The 24,371-nt window shown below is 40.2% G+C and overlaps 1 protein-coding gene across 2 annotated transcripts in view; it reads right to left on the reverse strand.

Moving 5' to 3' along the window:
• sh3pxd2aa (SH3 and PX domains 2Aa) overlaps positions 1 to 24,371 on the reverse strand; it is a 126,172-nt gene that overhangs the window by 54,495 nt on the left and 47,306 nt on the right. For both annotated transcript variants that reach the window (XM_034130892.1, XM_034130883.1), the window contains exon 6: positions 6,683 to 6,708. In XM_034130892.1, coding sequence (XP_033986783.1) covers positions 6,683 to 6,708 — 26 coding nt within the window. The remainder of the gene's footprint in view (positions 1 to 6,682; positions 6,709 to 24,371) is intronic.

Genomic DNA, 24,371 nt, shown 5'->3' on the forward strand with positions numbered 1-24,371 from the left:
GATGTGATAAGAATGGGCTGACATTTTTATTACTACAATGAAATGCTCAATTGGATGGTAAATGTGTAAAAGTCAACACAGGAGGGTTTTATTCTCATGGCTTGTTATATAGAGGCAGGTAAGTGTCAAATAAATGTGTCTATGGATAGAGGAGCTCCTGATGCTAAAAAAAAGATACTGATTAGCAGGGACAGCTTAACAGATGTGTAAAAACACACACGCAAGATTCTAATTAAATAAGACACCCCAAATTCATGGTAAATTCAAAGGAAATGTAACTACAAAAAGCTAGAGGGAATGCGGTGAGTAAAGGGCAACCCATAGTCATATATTTGGTGACTTCTGGGAATATCTAAAAAAGAACCGTCAACTATTTGTGTTTTTTCACGAAATAAAAACCCATTTATCCTACTACTTAAAACACCAGAAAAAAATGAAGATTGTTTTTTTATAACAATAGCAGCAATAATTAAAGAAATCAAAAGGAATTGGTTTAAAGATAATAACTTCATTAACTTAAAAAGGAAGGATCTTGTAAATGTAATACAAAATAAAACCATACAAATTATAAATAAAGTTAATATCTGTGAAGACAGATGGGAAAAACAACACAGAACCTCTGGTTAGGTATGACAAATGATGAGAAATAATTATGTATCCACTATCTGTTAACGGCAATACATTGTTTTTTTCACCTCTTATGTATATTATTTTCTTGACTATGCTGTAGACATATCATTTCTTAAAAAGTAAATAAATAAATACAATAATTAACCATGGTGACACTGTCCACTTACTGCACTTGTAAAAACACACACACATTAAGACACAGCCCACCTCCATGTAAATACGTCAGTCTGAAATCTTATCCATTGCGCCACGTAAACAAACTAGCGCCTGTCTGACAGTCGCTCACCCCCGCAGCCTCAGCCCAAACAGCACCCCCCCCTCCCCCTCCCCCTGATCCGCTCCCTCTCAATGTGGCTCTCACATGGAGGAGTACAAGCTCCATCTGGACAGAGGGGGGAGTCCAAACCGTGACCCTGAAACTCCCTATACTACCATGACCCCATGTTAGGCAAAAAGATTGTCTGACATCTATGTAACCCCACTGATAAGTGTTAGCTTTATTTCAGGAAGCTGCAAAGAAAAAACAAACTCTTGGGGGGACAATTATTTTTAAATATTAGATGAACTGCCCTTTCAAAAAAGTGTTACTATCACATTTAGGGATGCCCAATTTGGGGGAAAAAATGATTTTCTATTATAGTGACTGGTATTGCAATTGCGATATGATTTGCGATATTGTAGGGAAAGAAACACTATTCATATTATTATTTTAAAAATGATGATAGTGTGATTTTGTACCAAAACAAGGATATTTTACTAAGTCTATATAAGTGTGTAGGTTGGGATATCTACTGTATGCAGCACAACTATACCTAATTCAGAGCTATATTTTCACAAATATGTCTTTAATTACTATTGTTCTCAGCGATGTGTACATTACAAATAGTAATATTTTGATTAATTGTGCAGCCCTAGTCACATTGTCTTGGAATATAAATACAGTTGCCTGATGTGAATCTTGATATTACACAATATTGAGTCAACAAGCCAGTTTACATGTTCCAAACATCCTCTGTTTCCTCAGAAAAATGCTCTGGTGCAGTGGAAATGATGCATTCGTTTTTCCAGCAGCAACAACTAAATGTGTTTGGATTTAACAGAAAAACAGCAGGGCCGATGTTGAAAGCAGCAATAGTCATCTTGGCCGAACTGACAGAATAATAAAACCACTTTTTAAAGAAACAGTTCAACAAAGTACACTTTCTCTCTGACAGATCTTTAGACAAAATGTGCGTCTAGTTAGAATAAAGCTGGAGTCTGGAGGTGATTAGCCTAGCTTAGCATAAAGACAAGGTATCACCGATTTTATAAAACAGACTAGCATCCTCCTATTGCCTTTACTTTGTGCTACTATATATTAGTTGAAATTGTTTTTCCACCATGAACACCAACCGGAAGATGCTTGATCTCATACTTGGTATGAATGAGCTTCACTGCTCAGTCTGAAAGCCATAGAGCGAGGATGACGATGCACATAGGCAATAAAGCCACAACACTACACAACAAGGCAGCATCATCCCATGTCTGCCCAACTAATCTGCTCAAACAAATGAGCTTTGTTATGATAGTTTCCATCTGAAAGACACGGCCAAAACAAGCATTTCATCTCATTTTTACAGTGATGTGATGGGTGCTTTTCTGAAAAATGTAACCAGTAGCGACTGGTTACTTTTTTCAGAAAAGAGGCCACACAAAAATGTGCAGAGCTTTGAAATGCTACTGTACGTGTCACTCCTCATTGGAAACAATTGAAAAAAGACACACAAAAAAGACACTTTGTGGACACAGGGCCGAAAGCTTAACATAATGCCTACCAGCACCTCTGAAGCTCATGTGATGTGTCTAATTAGTTACATTTGTACAGACGTGTTAATAGACAAATCGTGCTATATTAAGGGACACACAGCAGTTAACCAATCCGCCAAGTACTTCTATGCAATGTCTTTTACAGACACCATGGCATCCTCACCATGACAACAAGACTAGACTGAAGAACCTGCGCACCGTCAAAGCTTTTTGAAGTTAAGTTACAACACTTAACTCCCCCTTAAAAATATTTAAAAAGAAATTGAAATACAATTTCCTTTAGAACAAGATAACGTACATTTGTCAGCTTTAGAGGTGGTGGATGTTTTATTTCACTTTAAACAGTACCATGTTATCTGTTCCCCACTGCAAATAAGCAATATGTTGAACCATTTCTTAAAATAGACCTTTTGAAACCAAAGTATGAACCACAGTGACAAGTGAAAAGAAAAAGAAGATGCTAATGGGTATGATTATATAGAAACAAATGAACAGATGCTGCCACAGCTAGTGGGTTCTCTGTGAATAGCGGAAGCTGAAAGGGTTGTAATGGTTACTAAACACTTTCAGCAGGAAGCGTTCAAAAGCATCTGAGGGATGACAGCACAAAAGAAACACCATAAATACATACACTTATCTTTCCTTTAGGATAAATATATGGTTTAATTTACTTTATGTAACAGTCACACTTATACATATATATAAAACCTAAAGATGACATTCGGTTTATGGAGATTTGTTCTGTAATAATGTTGATAATAACACCAATTTAGTCTCTTTACAAGAATCAAACCAAGATAGGTGCACTTCATTTTTCTCTCAATATAAATGTTCCTACAGTTTCCACCCATAGAAATAATGTAGATTTTATGTAACTGTTCAAAGGTTTAAAAATAGACAACCTGTTGCCACGCCAACTGGCTTAAAGTGGACCTATTATGCTATATTGGAAACATATATTGTAGGGCCATACCTATACAAAACATGTCTGTGAAGTTTTTTGCTTAAAATACCAAACAGATCACCCATTGTATATGCCTGCAGTGGCGTTTTTATATGTACAAAAGTGGTGGGGCACAAAAAACGTAGATGTTTATATATAAGCTTCTGCAGTGACGTGCAGTGAGGTTCATGGCTGGTGAGGCACTGGCACTGACTCTTCAGGTTTACAAATAATATATTTTGACCTAAATCAAAATATTCTATTATTTTCAAAAGCTTTTTTAGTCTGATGCTTCTATTAATTTTAAACAGACAGTTCAACAAAAGGATACCCAAAAAATATAATTTTATCCTTTAAATATTGGATTGTTCTCTCTTAGTAAGATCCCATTTTCAATCAAATTGTGGTCTTACCTTGATTTGAAGATTAAGTCCATTTGCCTATCCTTCTGGACAAAAATCTATATTACTTTTTTGTAAAAGTCCTCCTTATCTTCTTGTAGTTTCAAAAGTCGAATCATAAATCTAAGCGATAGATTTATGATCGATAGATTTACGATTCGAAATGATAAAAGTAGGGTAGACATGTGGATATTATCCGGCTGAACAAAACGTGCATTTATCTAACAGGTACGTTTCCCACAGATGTGGGATGTGAGATGACGTTTGGTGGGTATGTCAGCACAGTGCCCCTATGGTGATTATTTTTTTGCTGCACACATTGTATAGAAAAAGACTGAGCACGGCTCAATAGGCACACACTGTAGACACTAACGAGAAGAACACAAACTAAAACAGCAATTTACAGACAAATCAGATGATTAAACATGATCGTAAAATATATTTTAAGATGTATCTTTTTAGCATTTTTTTGTAATTATTATTTTAATACTTTCTGCTGACACTAGGTGGGGCTGCCCCTAATGACCAGTCGCCACTGCATGCCTCATACTGCTCATACCCCTCTTTTGCAGCCCTGTTAGAGAAATGCGGATTTTGTGTCCTTAGCTTTAAAAAAAAAAAAGAGAGGAGGAGGCGGAGCTAATGCCTGATCAGAATTCTACCGGAGATAAAGTTAAATTCTGCTGTGATAAAACGCCATCCTGTTCTAAACCACATTAAGGATTATTTTTGAAACAGTATGGAGCTCAAATGCTTTTTCTCTTGCGGGTTTACCACAACGTGAGTTCCTTTTTTTATTTCCTGCTTTTTAAATACATGTGCTCTCCAGTACAGGTTAGCTCTGAGTGTTAGCGAGGCTTGCTAATGTAAACAAAGACGAGATTACGTCCAAAACACTTCAGGCATTGTTTCTGATAGCAACTTTCTGTGGGTCCGCCTTCCAAAATTAAGTCATATCGGCAGCAAATCTGTATCCGCTCGTTGTACCACCGTACGGTTGGGGCGCATATTTACTTTTTTCCCAAAATAAACTCACCTATTGAAAACCCCAAAACATTCAGAATCAGAAACCAGAAACTGGTTCATTGCTATGTATGTTTACACTTACAAGGAATTTGCTTTAATGTAGTGTTAAGGTTAAAAAGGGGCCAAAACATATGAACAGAGTGGTGCAGGGATGACATATTTAGCCGGAAATAAGCTGCGCATGGGTTCCCTCGACAAAAAAGCAATGGGATTTCTCCATAGGGTTTTGGAAAATATCTCGAAATAAGGTCTATGGAAAACGAACCTGTTTGATAAATGCACGTTTTGTTCAGCCGGATAATATCCACATGTCTACCCTACTTTTATAATTTTCTAATCATAAATCGAATCGCCAGAAGCAAAATGCTAACGTTATGATATAAACGAACTATAGCAGGGTCGCTGCTTCAACGTCACGCCAACTTAAGATCGATATTCAAAAATACAGATTCAAAATTGTACAAGTTGAAGCTTTTGTTTTAACAGTTTGCAGGAGGCAGGTACTTGCTTTCAAGCAGAACAGGGGCAAACAAACTTAGCGGGAGTGTTTACGTGTTCGGTGTAATGACGTACAACGTCCTCGACAACTTCTGTAGTCCTATTCAGCCACTTGTTAACAACCATCGTTTGTCAGACACGTAAACTCTTCAAAAATCACCAGTGGGGTCACTGCTGATGTATTTAATGTCGTAGAACAAAACGTGATCCGTCTCTTAAATTTGTGTCAACCACAGACCTTATTTCGAGCTATTTTCCAAACTCCTATGGAGAAATCCCATTGGCTCTGAGACGAGGGAACCGGTAGTGGTAAAATGCTAACTCACTTCCGGGTTTTAGGACTCGTCACTGCACCACTCTATTACATTTTGCATCGCTGTACCCCTACACTTAATCAAAAGCTATTTCAAGATATTTTCATTCCAATAAACAACCTTAAAGCTATTATAATATCAAGACAATATTGTAGGGCATAGGTAGCAAGATGATCATATTTTCCATTCAACCACAAGCTATTTCCTCTATTTTCTCTTCAATAATTCATAATATGTATGACTGATATTTACTACCAGGCCATAAGCACACAGGGTTCCAAGATGCATATGTTAGTGGCTCACATGTTGCCTTTGTTAAGCAGCTATTCTGTAGCTAATACCCTCTAAGAGCCATACATGTGCTAAGATGGCTAATGAGTTGATGAAAATCAATATAGTGGCGAGTTCTGCTGATTCGCATGTTGGAAACAGTTGAACATGTTGGTGACCATGTTCATGGTTGGATGTTTTTACTTTTTATTCTACTGAATTGCAATTGTGGCACCAAATGGAAGTATTTCAGCTTTGTTTACCTCCTAAGACCCAGGGACTTAGACCACACAGATCAGGATAAGTCCAAAGCCCCTTACAGGCACATACCTTCAAAAGTATCCCTGTTTCAATCATGTGTTCTTATTGAATTATTAGGAATACTAAACATTGGTCAGATTAGGACTTCAGCTGAAGTGGTAAACAATCTGTCAAATGTCCAAACTGCCACCTAAATATGGTCTCTCTTAACAAAAATAACTATATTTTGACATCCCCAGGCAGTTCTGAAACCCCACCCTGGATTGCAAATCTACAGCCAGAAGGAGGGGGATTGACAGCTCTTTGAACCCACCCCAAAACACAGCCGACAGCAAGTCAGCGTCCTGCAGCGGGACAAGTAAACACACCACACACTGGCATCACATGGATAACAGACAAGACGCAGAGAGAGTCATACGTCATGCAGAATCACAACCCTCTCAGATCTCAAGGAGAGGCTCTATTAGGAGCAACAAGTTGAAAGAGAGAATGATCTTTTGGAATGGATAGAGAAGGAAAAACAGGTGACTTACCTGACTTGCGCTTGGAGCCATAGTCCCTGAAGGAGAAGCAACACAAGAGGGACATAGTTAGTGACAGCAGATGCCGGTCAAGCAACAACAAAAAAAGCGTGCGTTCAACGCATGTGGATTCTGACAGTCCTGAAACGGCAGAAGCTGGCAACTGCACTCGCGAAGAAGAAAAAAACACATTCATGCAATCGGCTTTAGCCCGCTAACAAACGCATGTGTTTGAGGGAGAGAGGCGGAGAGTGAAGGATGGAGGGAGAGGGAGGAATGACTTTGGCCAGCTGCCCGTGCTCCCCGCAACAGACACAAATTGGTCATGTGACTCGGCAGCGGCACCACCATCCTCTTCCTATACTCCCTCCCTCCCTCACCCTGTCAGAGAAGGCGACTTCTCCCCACATTTGGAAGAAGGAGGATCAGTTTAAGATGCATTGCTTAATGGATTTTAATGGGATTATGCTACAAGGTTAAACTATAGATGGGGGGGGGGGGGGGGGGGCAGCATTGTGTGTGAGGTTTACTGAAGTCTGCCTCAGCCTCTTGTTAACAGTGACTTTCTGGACTCTGGCAGCATGACAATTGAGTTAAAAAAGATCGCGAAGGAGAGATCAGGTAGAGACAGTGAGCTATTTATAGAAACGCAAACCTGACATTGTGTCCATCGTCACTCCTTATTATCCCTCCCTTTCCTTTCCTCCCTGACTCTTCCTGTCCTTTTCTCCTGTGCTGCTCAGGAATAATCAGAAACCCTCATCTAACCTCAACTCTTGCCACGTCATGGTTCTGCAGTACGGTTGAAAATCAGACAAAAAACGAAAGCATGATGCTGCAGTGAAAAGCCCAATGCCACTTATCTGCAGTCGTTTATAATAACCACCATATAGGCAGTGATATCAACCCCCAGACAGAACATAAGAGCTGGAAGGTGAAGTGTTCTGTGGATGACTAATAGGAACATGACTCATTTCAAGAGGAGTTCCAGCCCTGCAGCTGGGGTCTACCGGTACATCCAGGATAACAGAGGGATGTGTGGCAGTGATAGGTGTATGTACGCATAATGGTGAAGATGTTAAGCCAGTTAGCGTTTACCTAAAACCAAGAAGGGAACCTTTTAGGTTTAAGCTTTAAAAGTGTTGATGTCATTATGTCAATTATTTTAGCAAATACAAAGATATTTTCCTTAACAGTATTCGTAACCATAACTAATCTGGATTTGCAGTAAATTCCCATTAACGAGTGATTGTCTCTCTATACCCCGACAAATGATAGCAATGTCTAAAAAAGAGCACCTGAGAGTCCATTTTGATGGTTATGGTTGTGTGGTCTTATTTTATTTTCCTTTTTATTTATCAGCTAATTTCATTAAAGAGATGCACTTTCAGAATATAAACTCATATTTGTACATTTAGCATAGGTACATCAAAACATAGGAAACCAGAAAAAAGATCAAACTTAAATAAAAAATGTTAGATAAAACAAATAAGTAATACAATTAAATAAAAACAAAAATCTAAGCAATAATGTATTTAGAATGAAATTAAAGCTGATAACAAAGCAATGACTCATACATGTGGCCTAATTGTATATGGTTTATTTATGGGATTTAAATATGTTTTTAACAATCAAATTCCAATTTCTAAACATAATGGAATCATTCTTATACTCTTTCAAAGGGTGAACCGGCATTTTTGTGCTACTATATTATCATTGCATTATTGTACTTAAATGGTCTCCAAACGGATTAATCGTGGATGTTCCTTCAATGTTCACCATCAACTACCCAGCTAAACGCGTCGCTGGTTGGAACAGTTGACCCGGCAAGCACCTGTAAAGCAGCCCATTTCACTAATAAGGGAGTTCTCATCTGGTCAGGCATGATGCAGAGCAAATAGGCCCAGAACATTATAATACAGTACCAGGAGGGCAGCAAGTCAAGATGGCGCCCTCTCTCTGCTGGAGGTTAATGAAAACCTCCTCTTGGCTCTCGCTATGACTCTAAGAACTCGGCCCGTGTACACGAATACACACAGATACACGAGTAAGGAAAAAATAGAAGGGCAGTCATGACACATGCATGAGTATCAAGGCCATGTCTCATTTCAAATACACCAGCTCGAAATTCTCGAGTGTCACTATGCTTTTCCTGACTCGCTCTTCCTCCATCCCTTCATCCAGAATCCTGTGATCTGATGTATCTGCCTCTTTGTGACCAGCCACAGCAGATGAATAAAGCCTTTATACCGACATCTCCACCACCATCACTGTGTGCTTCATTGTCACCAAAGTGGGGCACAGAGAGAGCGGGACTTGACCCCCCTACCCTCATCCCAGCAATCTCAAGCCACACACGACGGTTAATATTACATTACATTGCATTTAGCTGACGCTTTTATCCAGAGCGACTTACAATAAGTGCACTCGACCAAGAAGATACAAACTTGAAGAAAACAGAATCATATAAGTACATCAGGTTTCATAGAGCCAAAACATTTCAAGTGCTACTCAACTGGCTTTAGATAAGCCAGTCCTTTATTAGTATATAAGTGCTTTGTTAGTCATTCTATCGCTCGAAGTGGAGTCGAAAGAGATGAGTTTTCAGTCTACCCCGGAAGATGTGTAAGCTTTCTGCTGTCCTGATGTCAATGGGGAGCTCATTCCACCATTTTGGAGCCAGGATAGCAAACAGACGTGTTTTTGCTGATGGGAACTTGGGTATAATAGATTTAAGTGAATGGCAAAATGCTGCAGAGTGTCTTAGTGGAAAGAATTCCATGGACAGACGAAGTCTCAGAGTCGGCTGGGTATTGCCAGGATGTTTGCCCTTTTTCCCTCTACGCTTGCAGCACTGGCATTAAATATGCCGATATATCCTCTCTTCGGCGTCGGGAATGTTTTACATTTTCAGGGAATGTTAATAGCTGTGTTCACATTTCCATGTGCCCAGTACTCTTCTCTTACCCACCCTCGATCTTTTGCTAGCTCAATCAAACGCATCGTCATGATTTAGGTATGCTAAAATTAGGTACTACATTTCATTCCAAAGTAAGTATTGCTTTCATGTAATAAGAGGAATAGTTATTTTGGGAATTGGAGGCCTAATTTTGGAACATTCCTCAAACATTGAAGCTTGCACGGAAAGGAAAACTCCTGTTCATTTCCTCTATTCCGGGTTATTCATTTGCCAACATTAAATACGAGCATACAGTTGTACTGGAGCACTGTTTGTAGGACTTAACTGGGAAGCAGGAATTCAGGTCAGCAGGGTCAAGAGGCCAGTAGCAATAGCCTTAAGAACCTTAAAAACCAGCTCTGCACTGGGCAGCTTAATAAACCCCAAGTCCTGACACAGAAATACATTTTCACTCTATTTAAAGAAATGGTTCACATCTGGTTCGAATTAAGAAACAAGCTTACACAAAGTATATACATGACAGGTAACCAATAAGAAAAAAAGTGACCAAATGTGTAAAAGGATGGCCCGTCCATCAGCCAAACTGCAGAGGTAGTTTTGATATGCATGCTGCAATCCAGCTGGGTTAATTGAACAAGCTAACGGTGAATGATCTACGCAGGGTGACAACACAATAGGTGTAAGTGTGGGACCTGGAAATGGCTGGTTGTAACTTATCAAGGAGGTAAGGACAGGGGCCAATGAATGAGTTTTGTTTGGTGGAGAACAGCAGCAGCATGAAAAGTACTTTGCACACTCCCAGGGAGCCTGTTAAGCTACACATGCTGTGCATGGTTTGAAAGGCAAATACGACCTCCGAGCTCTATAAACTAGTCCAAACAAGTCCCAATCAAGAAAAAGGCAGGGGTGTGAGCAGGTTCTGCTCCAACTCTAGATGTCAACACAATCACTTTAAAGTAAACTGGAGCTGTTTAATTCTCTGGGGTTAATTGTTCTTGATAAATGATCACATACGGTCCCAGAAGACACAGATGTTGAAGCCCTTTGTTAATCCTGACAAGTAGAGTGACTGCTGATTGGATCAATAGCATGTGCTTTGACTGTCGGTGTGAGAGAGCAGGTCAGAGTAAAGGTTTGGTCGTGTCACACGTGGGTGGTTGTGGGCAGTAAGCATTCACAAAGGGCTTTAGAACAACATGCCTGCATGACATCCAATCATTAGCCCACTGAAACAGCTCAAGAAGCAAACATAAATGAACACATTAGCCATGCTAGCAAGCTAATCAGAATAAAGATTACCCTAGTTTAATCAAGAAGATTATTTCTGCCAAACAGTAAAAGACTTGCTAACATTTAACACTACAATGGGACATGCCAGTGGTAGTGCTACTGGCTTTATTTTTAGGTATGGTTTGGAGGCATCTGCAAGGCATTAGGGCAAAAAGGAGGGGCAGAGGAGGGGGAAACGTAGACATAAAGAGTGGGAGGATGAGGAAGGAGAGCAGAAACACTGAGTCCAGACTCTATCCAGTGACCCGAGTCCCTGAGGCTGAAATCCAACTCTTCCCTCGAGGGCTGAGCAACCAGCTTCGGCTGCCAGCTCTTTTCCCGTCGTCTCCTCAAGGTATGGAGAGGAGGAAGCGAGGGGTGAAAGGGGACGTGAAGAATACCTACTGCAGTGATGCAGAAAAATGTGTTTTATGCAGCTAGGTGGACTCCTAAGGCCATTGTTTGCAGCCAAGAGAGAAGTAGGCGAAGAATTACCAAGACTATACAGTTTTTCAGTGTGAAAAACATACAGAATTTCACAGAGAAATGACCATGCTTCCATCAATGCCATCCATATGAATATCTGTTTAATGAGCTCCAGGATCTGCAGTGATGCGGCAAACACTAATACACCTGTTTTGCTGTGTTTCAGAATGAATCTGTGCAGACAGATCATCTAGCACAAACAGATGTTGATGTTGACAATTCCGTGTGCAATTAAAAGCGGCTGTTATATCGACAGCAGACATGTTTTAGTGACACGCAGTATTCACTAAGTGACCGAATGGCATCTCTTTTAGTGTGTGTGTGTGTGTGTAAATCTGTCAGACACAGTAAAGAAATGTATGTATATCCTGAACAAAAACATGAACAGATGGGCCAGTTGCAAAACAGTGGAACACACACGCTCACATACATTTGGTCACACTTTTCATCACATACTGACATTTGACCACGGCTCCGTGAAGCAGGAGCACTTCATGCAAGTCTTATCATTTCCAGAGCCCCAAGGTCCCCACATTGATTATCAAGCCAACACAGATGTGAGGGAGTATGGGGAGGCAGACCAAGTGTCTACATGTCAGGCAGGTCAGTGGTCAGCTGACTACACACTAGTTAGTCAGGGATTTTAACCTCATGAATGAGCATGTACAGTTTACAGCAAAGATTGGAATCTAGGTTTTTTTAGACAGTTCTTTTTTTGTTTTTCATATTGTGTAATCTCACATATTTAGATTTAACCCTAACACGACAAAACGATGTTCCCTTAAAAAAGGGCCCAATATTCTTTTTGGGGTTTTCCCTTTCTTATAGTGTGTTTTAGTGCATGTAAATGGTCTGCAAAGGCTAGAATCTGAAAGTTCCCTCCAGAGGGAGTCATCTCCAACTCCTCCCCTGCCTAAAACGCTTCCATTGGACTCCTTTGTTTACTTCTGTGACCTCACTATTTTACGCGCCCCAACACAATTGTACGTGATAGGCTAAGGGGCGGGACATTTCCGACACATCTCTAAGTGGTTGACCAATCAACAGAGCCAGCCGCTAACAACGTAGACTGAGCTCTGGTTTCACACAGAGGGTGAAAAGAGGTGCTGCATTAAAGGCAGTATGAGAGAAATAAAGAGCTTTTTGAACATTAAAGCATGTCACACTCAAGGCACAAATTAAACTGAAAATAAGCATAATATGGCCACTCTAAGGGCTGGGCGATATATACATAATATACCGATATAGTGATATGAGAATAGATGCCATGTTACATTTTGGAAAATCTGAATATGGCATTATGTGTGTCTTTCCCTGCTTTTAAAAGCTGCATTTCAGTAAAGTGATGTCATTTTCCAATTAGCAATATTTGTCTTTACCTACTAATTCATTATATCCAAATTGCTCATGATTATTTTTCGAAGATCGCCTATCAATGTTTAATGAAATAAGTCAGCCCTTAAATATCGTCGCAAAATCAATATTGAGGTATTTGGTCAAAAATATTTGTATATTTGATATGTGGGGTTATAGTTTACGGTATATCGCCCAGGCTTAGTTTCCATACCACTAAACTTCATTCAAATTACCCTTGAATACGTTTCTATGGAAATGTATTGACATAGTCGATTTGTATGGAACTGTACTATTTAGGAGGCTCAGCAGTAAGGAGTGCCGCTGAATTAGGATTATGTTGGTTTTTGGGGGGGAACGAAATGAGGTTGTTAGCTGTGTTAAGCCTCTTAAAGAAAATCACTAGCTTTGATAAAGTTCTTGCTAGACAGAGAAATACGTGCTTGAACTTGCCATTTGTTTTTGTGGAACTCCATGCCTCTTGCATCCTAAAATAACTTGGATCTGCTTGAAGAGGAGGCAACATAATAACCTGTTGCATTATACTTTCAAATCTAGCAGTATTACTACGATTAATTTTGGGCAATTATAAATTCCAACTACATTTCTATATATATTAGCTTAGAATACATTTTTAAAAAGAAGAGTCGGATCCATTAGGTAATGGATGAGAATGTTGGCAGATAAAGGGCTAATCAATGTGTTTGCAAGTATTAGCATAACAGCTGCAAGTTAATGGCTCTCAATGGCCTCCTGCTAGGCTAGCCTGCAAGACCAGTAAACAAACATTTCTCTAGATTATCGCCTTAGCCTCTCATTCGCTCTTCTGTGTCTGGTCCCTGAACTCCACACCACAGTCCGTCCTTTAGCATCGCAAAATCCGGACTCCAGCTCTAACCCTCGCCTATAAGACCCTCAAGAGCCCCAAATTACTCTCAGCCATGCACTGTATTTAGCCTTCATGGCCATGGCTAAAGCTCAAAGGGGGCTTTAGCACACCAGATGGGGTTCAGATAATCAATTAACCTCAACACCCTCCATTATACAAAGTGCAGACGAATTTGCAGTACCCACGTTAACACATAGGTTGCAGATATACAAAATAATTGGCGGATAAAGAACTGTTAACTACATACGAGTGTCCTATCCATGTGAGAAGCATCAAAGCCCTGATTCATTTGAAACATTTGATGCAGGCGATACCAGAACGCTAGGTCTTAATTATCCCATTTATTTTATTTGTTTGTTTTTATTTATTTTGTATTATTTCACTGGTTTATTGTTTTGCTCATATTACAGTCCCAGTTGTGTGGTTCATTTATTAAAGTTAAGAGAAGTGCAGTATTTGAAGTGTGCTGCTCATGAAAATGATTATGACCAATCATCATCAGCTTTATTTAAAGAGACTCTAGGTAAAAAAAATTTAAAAGACATACAACACTCAAATATAAATGAAAAAATGCAGTTATACCAATGTTTCCACAGAGGTGACTGGTATCGTACAGCACTGAGACACGGATTTGAAAGCAGCATAATGACAGAGTTATGAGAAACATTCAATCGACAGATGAATTTGTACATCAGATTTCTCAAGAGAGCATGGAACGTGTTGACTCGTGCATTACAAAACATTTCACTTGCACCACCTTGGTTTTCTAAGCAGTATACGCAAACAGTCATTATAAGCAACCTGGAGCTTCTGGAGGCTCGCCTTCTTAAACTTGACCCACAAGGGGGCAGTATAAAGAGGAGTACAATAAGCTCTAAAGAGGTTCACCTTAACCTTATCTGAACACCAAGAGAACTTTCTAGCCAACATGTTAGCTTGTGTATATGGGGCATTCTACTGAATTACTACAAAGTGCGGTCCCACAACAAGAAAAACTATTCTATTCAAACACAAGGCATTACATTAGATAGTGATAAGCTTAATATATACAAAAACATCATTTAGGGTACTTTCTATTTCTATTGGGAAGTAGCTGTCCCCAACCCTGATATCTAAATGTCATGTTCTGTAAACAACACTTAAACATAAATGTTGTTCAATGGTGTATTTAGAAGATATTTATGATTAGATTCAAACATAAATTGGAATATTTAGATTTATTAGATTAATTCTAATCTAGAGCGGGATATGTGTCAAACTGTTCTGTGTGTGTGTGTTTGTGTGTGCCAGGTGTGATTCACATGGGGGGATTGGGCACATAGGGGAGGACACACATCTAGAGTATGTGTGTGTGTGTGGGTGGGTGTTTGTGTGTGTGTTTTATCTGATCCGGATGGTTACTAATTCCTTTTTTTATGGCGGTCATTTTCAAAAGTTGACTAAATCATAAAAAAAAAAAGTTGACTAAATCATCCAAAATTCAATGAAAGTGGTGATCAGCAATTTGATATGTTCAAATGTCTACTGTGAAGGATATCATAAAGCCTTAATGCAATCGAATCTAAAACAAAAAAGTTATGATTGATGAAAGTAGTAAATCGGTCAGATTTGACCCGAAGACAGGAGGGTTAAATCATCTGATAGATCATTCATATAGATATTAAAAAGGCATGGTGAGAGGAGCTCCCCCTGGCGAACTCCATTACCAACACCAAATGTCGCTGAGACTGCATTCCCCCATTTGATCCGCATGTTCTAGTTGGCATACCAATAAGCCAGGATCCTAATTATACTGTTGGGCACACCCCTTTGTCTCAATTTGAAAAACAGTTTATGATGGTTAACTCGGTCAAAAGCCTTAGAGCAGGGGTGTCAAACTCAAATAAACAGTGGGCCAAAATAAAAAAATCAGTACTAGTCGAGGGCCGGACTGGTTCAATGTTTATTTCAAAACGTATTGAAATGAACTTATTGCACATATTAAACCTGGAACTAACAAAGCTTAAATTATTGCCTAAAAACAACATTAAACATTAAATAATCAGTTGCATTCATTTCTTATGGCTCTATCTGCAGCTTTTCCGGAGTCATTTCTTATGATTACATTTTTCCACAGGCCAACAACAGCTTCAAAAAAACCATTTCCCTCAAAGAGAAAAACAAACATGCCCTGTTGTCACAAGACAAAAAGTGCAGAAGGAAACATCCATTAAACTCAGTGTGCTGCTCTGTGATGCTAGTTCAAGCCAGATACTTGGCATCTCATCTCGGGTGCAAGTTCATCAATGTTTGGGGTCAGGCTCTGAGCTGAGGAAACCCTCAGGATGGAGTGAAGGTGTGCGTGCAATATACCGGCGGGCCAGATCTAATAGTAATTAGAAATTATCCTGCGGGCCGAAATTAAATCCACCAAGGGCCTGATTTGGCCCCTGGGCCTTGAGTTTGACACATGTGCCTTAGAGGCATCAATAAAACCAATCAGAACAGTGGAATTCTGTCTTCTATATGTTTCTACCATTCCCTTCAAAGCATAGATGCATAGCTCAGTACCATGCTTAGCCCTGAAGCCAAACTGGTTATCTGAGGTACATAAATAAGAACATAATCTATCAAACTACATTTTTTCCAGGACTTTGGATAACACACTGGCTAGAGCAATTGGTCTATAATTATCCAAGCTCCCTACCTTGCCTGCTTTGTCCTTAATGACAGGCACCAAAGTAACAGTCAACATGGAGTCCGGCAACATACCATGAGTCATGAGGCCGGTAAAACAAATGGCAAGAAGAACTGCAACCCTAATTGCAACCAATGAAGATGTTTCTCTTAAAATGTCCAGAAAAGACATGATAAGGTAAAACAATCAATGTTGACTTAATTGACTGATAAGATAAAGTCACATAACATCTGGCATCCATTCCCCCGACCATTTGTGTCACAAGGTTATAACAGTACAGTTACAAATAGGGTGTTTGTTACTTCTGTTTTTATTCAAAAAATACTTTTACACCTATGTGAGATGTAACATTTGCTATAAAATTGACCTCATAATAACAGCTTAGTAGAGGTACCTAACTCAAGTTTCCTATCAAGCCACATAGTCACAAGTAGGGCTGCAGTAGAGTGTATCTCACGGAGCAAGCATGTGTTTTACTGTTGAATCCAACTTTTCCTTTGTAAGAGGAAGACAATTATGTCTTCCTTTGAAATAAGTTAAATAGTTGCCCTTTAAAGGAGCCCTTTCCTGTAGTGTGTTATATAGGTTTTCGTGCATGTAAATGGTCTGCAAAGGCTAAGATCTCAAAGTTCTCTCCAGAGGGACACTCTGCCTGAAAAGCCTCGAATGGACTCCTTTCTTTACTTCCGTAACATAATGACATCACTATGTAACACTTGCGCTTCTATTATCTAGCGCTCCAACACATTGTACGTGATGGGCTAAGGGACGGGACATATCTTAGTGGTTAACCAATCACAACAGAGCCGACCAGCTAACCAATCAGAGGAGACTGGGCTCTGGTTTCAGACAGAGGGTGAAAAGAGGTGCTGCAGCACAGGCAGTATGAGAAAAATAAAGAGCTTTTTGAACATCAAAGCATGGAGACATGTCACAGTAGAGGTAACAAATACAAACATGAACCTGAGAATGAGCATAACATGTACTATTTGAATATAAGTATCATGTCATTATCAGTGAAAAAGCTGGAAAACTTTCCAATTTCCCAGTACCTCACCCTCACTCAGCTACACAAACACATTATCACCCACTTATTCCTAATTTGCCAAAAAACGTGTCTTCACCCCGTCACCAGGGACAGCCCTGCTAATTAGGCAATCCCATAACGAGCCCAAAATCCGACCAATCACACGAGTGCATGACTTTATCCCAGCAATAATCTGATAATCTTGCAGCATCTCTCTCCTCCAGGCACAAGCCAAGGTCGATCCCTATTGTTATTCATGGGGAGGGTTGTGAGGGGGCATGATGAATGATGATAACATCTCCCCAGTCTCACACTACGGTAGCCTATAGGGGCAGTGTCCAATATTTTCACTGTGGCTGAAATGCCGTATGCGCATATTAATTGGGGAATTTGTCCCCGTTATGGTCTGTAGAAGACAGATAATGCCATTTAGGATGATAGTTATATGATTGCTAAACCACAGGCCCAGACAGATAAAACAAATCACAGCCCACGTCCCCATGCAAATTGACTTGATAAAAATGCAACATGCTGGGGAAAGAATGCCAAGTAAGGGAGGGAAACAACCTCTAGCATTGGGGAGAAATTCCATCCAGTGGAAATAGAGCTCATGCAGGAGAAGCGGGGGCCAAAATGGACATAAATACAGAAAGAGGGACAGAAAAGAGTAATGCTTCAGAATCTGGTCAGACACTGGATACATTTATAGAGGAAGGGGAAGCTCTTGGGAGGTTTTAGAGCAGACTATAGGATAGGCTGATCTGGAAACAGCAGCTGAGGGCACCAAGAACTCTTGTGAAGCACACCACCATGTGGAGAGCAAACAGCAGGGTTGGGAGGGTTCATATAAAAAAAAGAAATCTGTTACAATTACTAGTTGTAACAACCTTCAGAAAGAAGAAACCAAGATATTTAGTATCAGCAATGTGTCCTTTAAAAACGTGGCTTTCATGAAGCATATTCAGGAAGTAAAAAAGTTAAAAAAGCAGAAATAAAATCTATAAGAAAATGCTCTGTTTTAGTTGAATAGTTAAGCTCACACACACTATTTTATGAACATAAAGGTTCACCTAATGAATTAAAAAAAGAACAAATGAAGCAAAGAAAGTGAAAACCATAAAGCAGATTCAGGCAGTAGGCGTATAGATTCACACTTAAAGTATTAGAGAACAGAACAGCTACAGAATCCCCATTCTTCAGAAATACAACAGTATTCTGATTACGTCTTTTGTAATGTCACTGTCAGGGAATACAGATACCGTCTTTTGTATTGTGATTATGTAATGTAATCCGTTACTCCCCAAGCATGGTTCCTGGAAAGTTCAGTAAAACACAATGTAGCTTGATGGAACGCTGGGATTTCAGCAGTTTGATGCAAATATCACTGGTTTCCAACCTCTTGTCCTTATTATCCTTAGATACAGTATATCCATATTTTAAAGTAAACTCTTAACCTAACTTAATGTCAGCCATGTGGGAAGTCTTTGGTCTCAGTCAACACGATGAAGAACAAAACAGCATTGCATTATATTGCAGCCTCATAGTTCATAAAAGGAATACACCGTTTATTGTGGCTAAAGCTGCCCAAAGCCAATTAAGACAAAACGAAACAGAGTAATTCTCAAAGCCCCTTACTAAACTGCCAAACAAACAGCCTCGGTTTTCTGGTGCTATTTACACATATTTTTAATTAGGTAATAAGCAAACATATGACTTCAAATTCGGCCCTTTATATGCAAATAAGACTCATTGCAGGGAGCATAATTCACAGATATCAGTGCTAAAAACCACACACAGGTTCATTGGAATTATTAGTCTACAGAGACGTGGTAACGAAGGCACACCTATAAGCGGGTCACGCCCACACTGTCCAGTGATCATGGCATATTAGAGCCCAAATACGATTAGGAGTCTTCCCTCTGCTTTCCAAACTCCTAGCAAACCAATACTGGATAGAGTGGTTAGATATATATACATTAATGAGAACTCCACTTATGTTATGGAAGTAAACAAAGGAGTCTAATGGAGGCATTTCAGGCAGGGTTGCTTTGACAAAATTAATAGCAAAACATTTGACCCTGGTACATTTTGTGACCCCTTAGATCCACGACAGGACTCCTTCTGGTAGCACAAACCCATAGATTGGGAACCACTGACCGAGAGGGTGAAAATCAAGAAGAGACTGCTCTGAAGCAGAGCTACACTTGGCAGTCCCCAAGTTTATGAAAGTGCCTAAAATGTCTACATCTGTGCAAAACACGTAAAATGTCAGAAAGCTGTAATAACGTCTGTCCTTTGATATCAGGAGAGAAATGTTTCTGTGTTTGTTCTGCAGATCCTTTCAACGAATGAAAAGCAAACCGAACAAAAACAGTGATGCATCTCAGGGTCCATTGAAAATACATTAAACATCAAGGGCGCTGGGCTTCAAAAGAGTGCAGCTGATTGCCCATGAGTGACATTAGATCCGAGTCTCATGTTCCACTGAGCTGACGTACCTGTTTCCTCAGACAGGGGGCGCATGTAGGAGGGAGAGATGAAACTGTGTCTGATGGGATCCATCCAGGGTCTGTGTGCTTTCTGAGCTTTGATTGATGGGATTGATTCCCGTTCTGCGCTGCGAGACACGTGACTGCTTCTTATAATCACATCATAGTCAGACAATTCAATCTTTCATAGTGGAGTAGGAGAGGTGCTGGCTATTGTCAAAGCATGACTCATTTAATCAAATTGAATGTAGACGGAAACAAATTATATGACGTCACAGCTTGGCATAAATATGTTTACCTAAATGTCAATATATTGCAGTCACTACCTTGTAGATAGTCTTTTGTTGGTAATCTTGGGATGCTTGGTGCAACCTTACTCCCCCATTTATCCTCATCTCTCAAGAGACCAACCCAGTCCCCTAAATCTCTTTCCTCATCTTCCAGGAAGTGATGTATTGGACACATTTCATCACTATTGCTGCTCCAGCTGTCCTGGCCCCGCTCTCTTCATCACACTCATGTACAGTCTGGCCCTTCCTAGAGCTATGACTGTAGCAAGCCGGACCCCACCTTGACAACACCCTGTGAGTAAGTGAGTGAGCACAAGTGAGTCAGACACCGCATCGGATGGGTGGGTGGCTAGGTGAATGAGTGCATCCATGTAAGATTACGGCGAGAGAGAAAATAAAGCAGATGGGAGCTCCACTGAAATAGCCTGAGAACAACAAAAGAGGCAGCACAAAACAAGCAGGAGCAATTTAGTCCTGGAATAATCGCCTGGCCGTGAACACACACATTTTGAAATATAATTGCGTGAAATGTACAACTGCTCCGTTTCCGAGCGGTCGATAATGCTCACACATACATTTACACACAGAACCTCCCGAAGGCCACATGCTTGGCTGACCACTCCTCACCACTCTGACACACGTAAAGTGTTTAACCCCGCAGAGGCCGGTGCGGCGCTGTGCTGTCTCCAGTTAGTGCTATTGATCCTGATAGTTAGGGGAATGGAGCAGCTTATCCATTACAGCTTGGCTAGTCTGTCGCCTGTCTTCTGCTCGCAGCAGACGGAGTGGAACAGACAGATGGCTGCGAGCAGAAAGACAGAAGTGGGAGACTGGGAGGGAAGGAGATGGAGGGAAGTTCTTTATTTAGCACCTTTCAAGTGTAGAGTGTCGTACAGTGCTTCACTAAAGGCAAGACAGGTTGGACTTGAGCTGTTTTTTCTTTTATTTAAAGGTGCACAAATCTGAGGTCCAAAATGAGATGGTTCCAAAATGAAGATGTCCTATAGTTTGAAGCCTGGAGTGAGGAACACTCAACAAACACCAATTAGAAACCTTTCTGTTGACACATGCCTGCAGCTGGTGAGTATTTCAGGATCATTTTGCTAACACAGATTAGTTCAGATAAGATGAAACAAAATCATGAAAAATCATCTCCGACACTTAACATGTCAATGTCCATTTATTGGTCCAAACTAACACCTAGATTTAATTGTGAAGATCCCATATTGTAACATATGAGTTTTTTTTTTTAATTAGCAGGTCTAGGTGCTCTATAAATTCTGTAAAAGTAAAGAAATACGAGCCATTTAAACCATATAATGTATAAATATGGCCGTAGTCTACGGAACGTCCCCCATTCTTATAGCCATCGCAATTTTGGCAGTGACGACATCATCATACACCTGTGTAATCCAAAAGAAATTGCTAAAAGCTTAAATGTGAGTGGAGCTGAGCCCTTGTGATGCAGCAGAGCAGATATCTAGCAGCTAGCAAACAGGGCATTAACGCAATATTGTGTGCATTTCTTTGGATACAAGTTAGCATGGATGGCTCTCATCACAACAGTGTAACGCAGCGTCCACACGGCGGCATGCGTTGAAGCTTGCCGGCGGGCTTGTCTGAAACTCGACCAACAACCAATCACATGAATCTCCCGGCCCGGACACACAAGCACGCGGTTTGATTGGCTTGAGCTTGTACTGGCATATGATTTGATTGGCTGACGCTTCCGTCGAAGCTTCAAAAGTTGAACATTGCTCAACTTTTGAAGCGAGCAACGCGAGCAAAGCGAAGCGACGGAACCACAATGCAGTTCGGCAAAGCGTGACGTCACCCCATTCAAAGTGAATGGGCAGAAGCGTTGAAGCTTCAATGCACGCCGCCGTGTGGACGGGCCGTAAACGATGGACGGCAGAAATGGTCAAAGCAACACTCCAAAAAGAAAACACTAACAAAACAAGTTGCACATGGGAAGCTAATAAGCTGCAATTAGGTGGCACATTTAATCGTACCAAGCATGTAGGTAAACAACCAGGTTTGATCTAAAAGACAGTTAAGTATTTGATGTTTGCTATTATTCTCCAGCATCCTTCTCAGGGTTTCAAATCACTTTGCTTTCTCCACAGCACTCAAGGACACACATGTGCAGTTGCACACAAACACATTACTAACACACACTCTCCAATCCCCGCTTTAAATCGATGGCGAATCACCTACCTGAGCACACTCCCCCGTGATTCATTATCATTTAGTAGATGGGTTATGGGTAGGGAGTGGAAGGAACCCATTGAATGTAGCCAGTCAGATCATGACGTCTTACCAGCCATTAACTGAGAAGGCTTTTTTTTTACGGAAAGCTGTTAGCCCTGAGTAATTTCTTCCTTCTGTAAGACAGAGACACGGCTTGTAGGTATACAAAGAATCCAGGGGAGGTTCTGGCTCCATTTAATCTGAAGATTTCTCGGGCAGAGGTTACCAGCAACAACTGAGGGTCCCATCAGAGAGGTAGGAGGAGAACCAGAGATGCCCACTCATTGCCTGAGTCTGTTTATTAGGATACTGTGGTACTCAGTAAGATGCAGCAAGGTCCAACACCAGCAAACCAGAGTATTCTCTTGCATCACCATGCATCAAAATGTAATGTTAGAGAAAGTTTGTTCTTGTTAAGTACAACTGATGGAAGAAACCCCTTTTTCTAGAGGCTATCAAACTTAACACGAAAACAACACGTTAACGCAAATTCCTTTTGACAGCACTCTGTCAGTTTTTTTGACGGGCGATTAGTGTGCTCACCCTGGGAAATCAGTGAGCGAGGGAACAGTCAGCTTGTGGATGGTGAGCATAAACAAGCAAGGATAAAGTAATGTTCAGATTGAGAGCCCAACCAGATGTTCTCTCGACAAGACCCAAGTTATATTTACTGTCACTGTTAACAAAGTTACGACTGAGGTAGGTTAAGGTCTTGTTGTAGTCCAATCTTGTTGAAAGTTGCAGTTTTAATCTATTATTTATATAATGATTTATAAATGTTTCTAATTACAGGGTTCTTACACCTTTTCCAAAGTCAAATTCAAGCACTTTTCAAGCATTTTCAAGGTGCATTTTCAAGCTTTTCAAGCATCTTACAGCTGTTGTAAATTACATATTTATATACACATACTTATACTCAAATGATTATTTCCTTACCTCACATTAAATCAGATGTTCTTTATGCTATAAACAACCAAATGTGTGTTTCATAATAGCATTCTACATGAGGATGAAAAATTAAAAATGTTAGAAAAGAAAACTAAGTTTAATATTTCAAAATGAGACCCATCTGTACGTAGACTGGGCATCCCATATAACCTGGCTGAGCCAATATAAAACAATCAGCCAAATAACTTTTCAATATATTATTGATTACTATTTTTGAGGTACTTTTAGGTTGGCAGTAAACACAAGTCAGAGGTAAATGTTGTACTTTGACTCCACTACATGTATTTAATACCTTTAGTTACTTTACAGATGTGGATGAATGATGTGAAATATAATCAAGTGTTAAATCAGACTTTAGTTCCACCTGGAGTAAATTCACAAGCTACTCTGTAGTATACAAAGTCATTCAAACTAGCTGCACCTTTACCAGCTTTGATAACACTTTCATGATCAATCATTATAAAACATATCATATACAATTATTAGGGATGCTAATCGCCAATTTTGGAGCCGATCGCCGGAATCAGTATCGGCCGATACCGATATCGCTCTCTTTTCCTCTCTCTTTCTCCTGACAGCCCGTCAGTATCTCCTGCAGCTCACTGATCCAGTAATGAGCGACCCGACAGTGAAGAATAAATATATTTATAACTAGTTTAGCTTGTTCCAGAGGTAGATCAAATAGCTAAGTGTGTTAGGTCTAACTCTTAATGTGTGTTCTGCTCCGCTCACCGGTCCGTCACAGCGGGTGGAGCTGCAGGATTTCTGCTTCACACACACGTTGCATACCGCTATTTTATTGTCATTTTCGGACACTTAAAATACTGCCAGACTAGTGAAGCCATTTTGGCGAGCTTGTTTTGCCGCGCACAGAGAAAAGTGTCATGTATTTTACATGCAACGATAGCCTAATCTAAAATGCTCTCTCGCATCGTTATTGTTGCACACTTTGCAGGAGGCTACTCTTGGGCTTCGCTTGACCCTCGTCTTAGCCATGGCTTGTATTTGTCTTCTGCTAGCCAACGCTCGTTGAAACGGCAACCTCCTGGCATACTGTCATCTATCACTCTCATCAGAATGCCCAGGTCACACACGTAACAAAA

The sequence above is a fragment of the Trematomus bernacchii genome, unplaced genomic scaffold (genome assembly GCF_902827165.1).
Source record: "Trematomus bernacchii unplaced genomic scaffold, fTreBer1.1, whole genome shotgun sequence".
Lineage (NCBI taxonomy): Eukaryota > Metazoa > Chordata > Actinopteri > Perciformes > Nototheniidae > Trematomus > Trematomus bernacchii.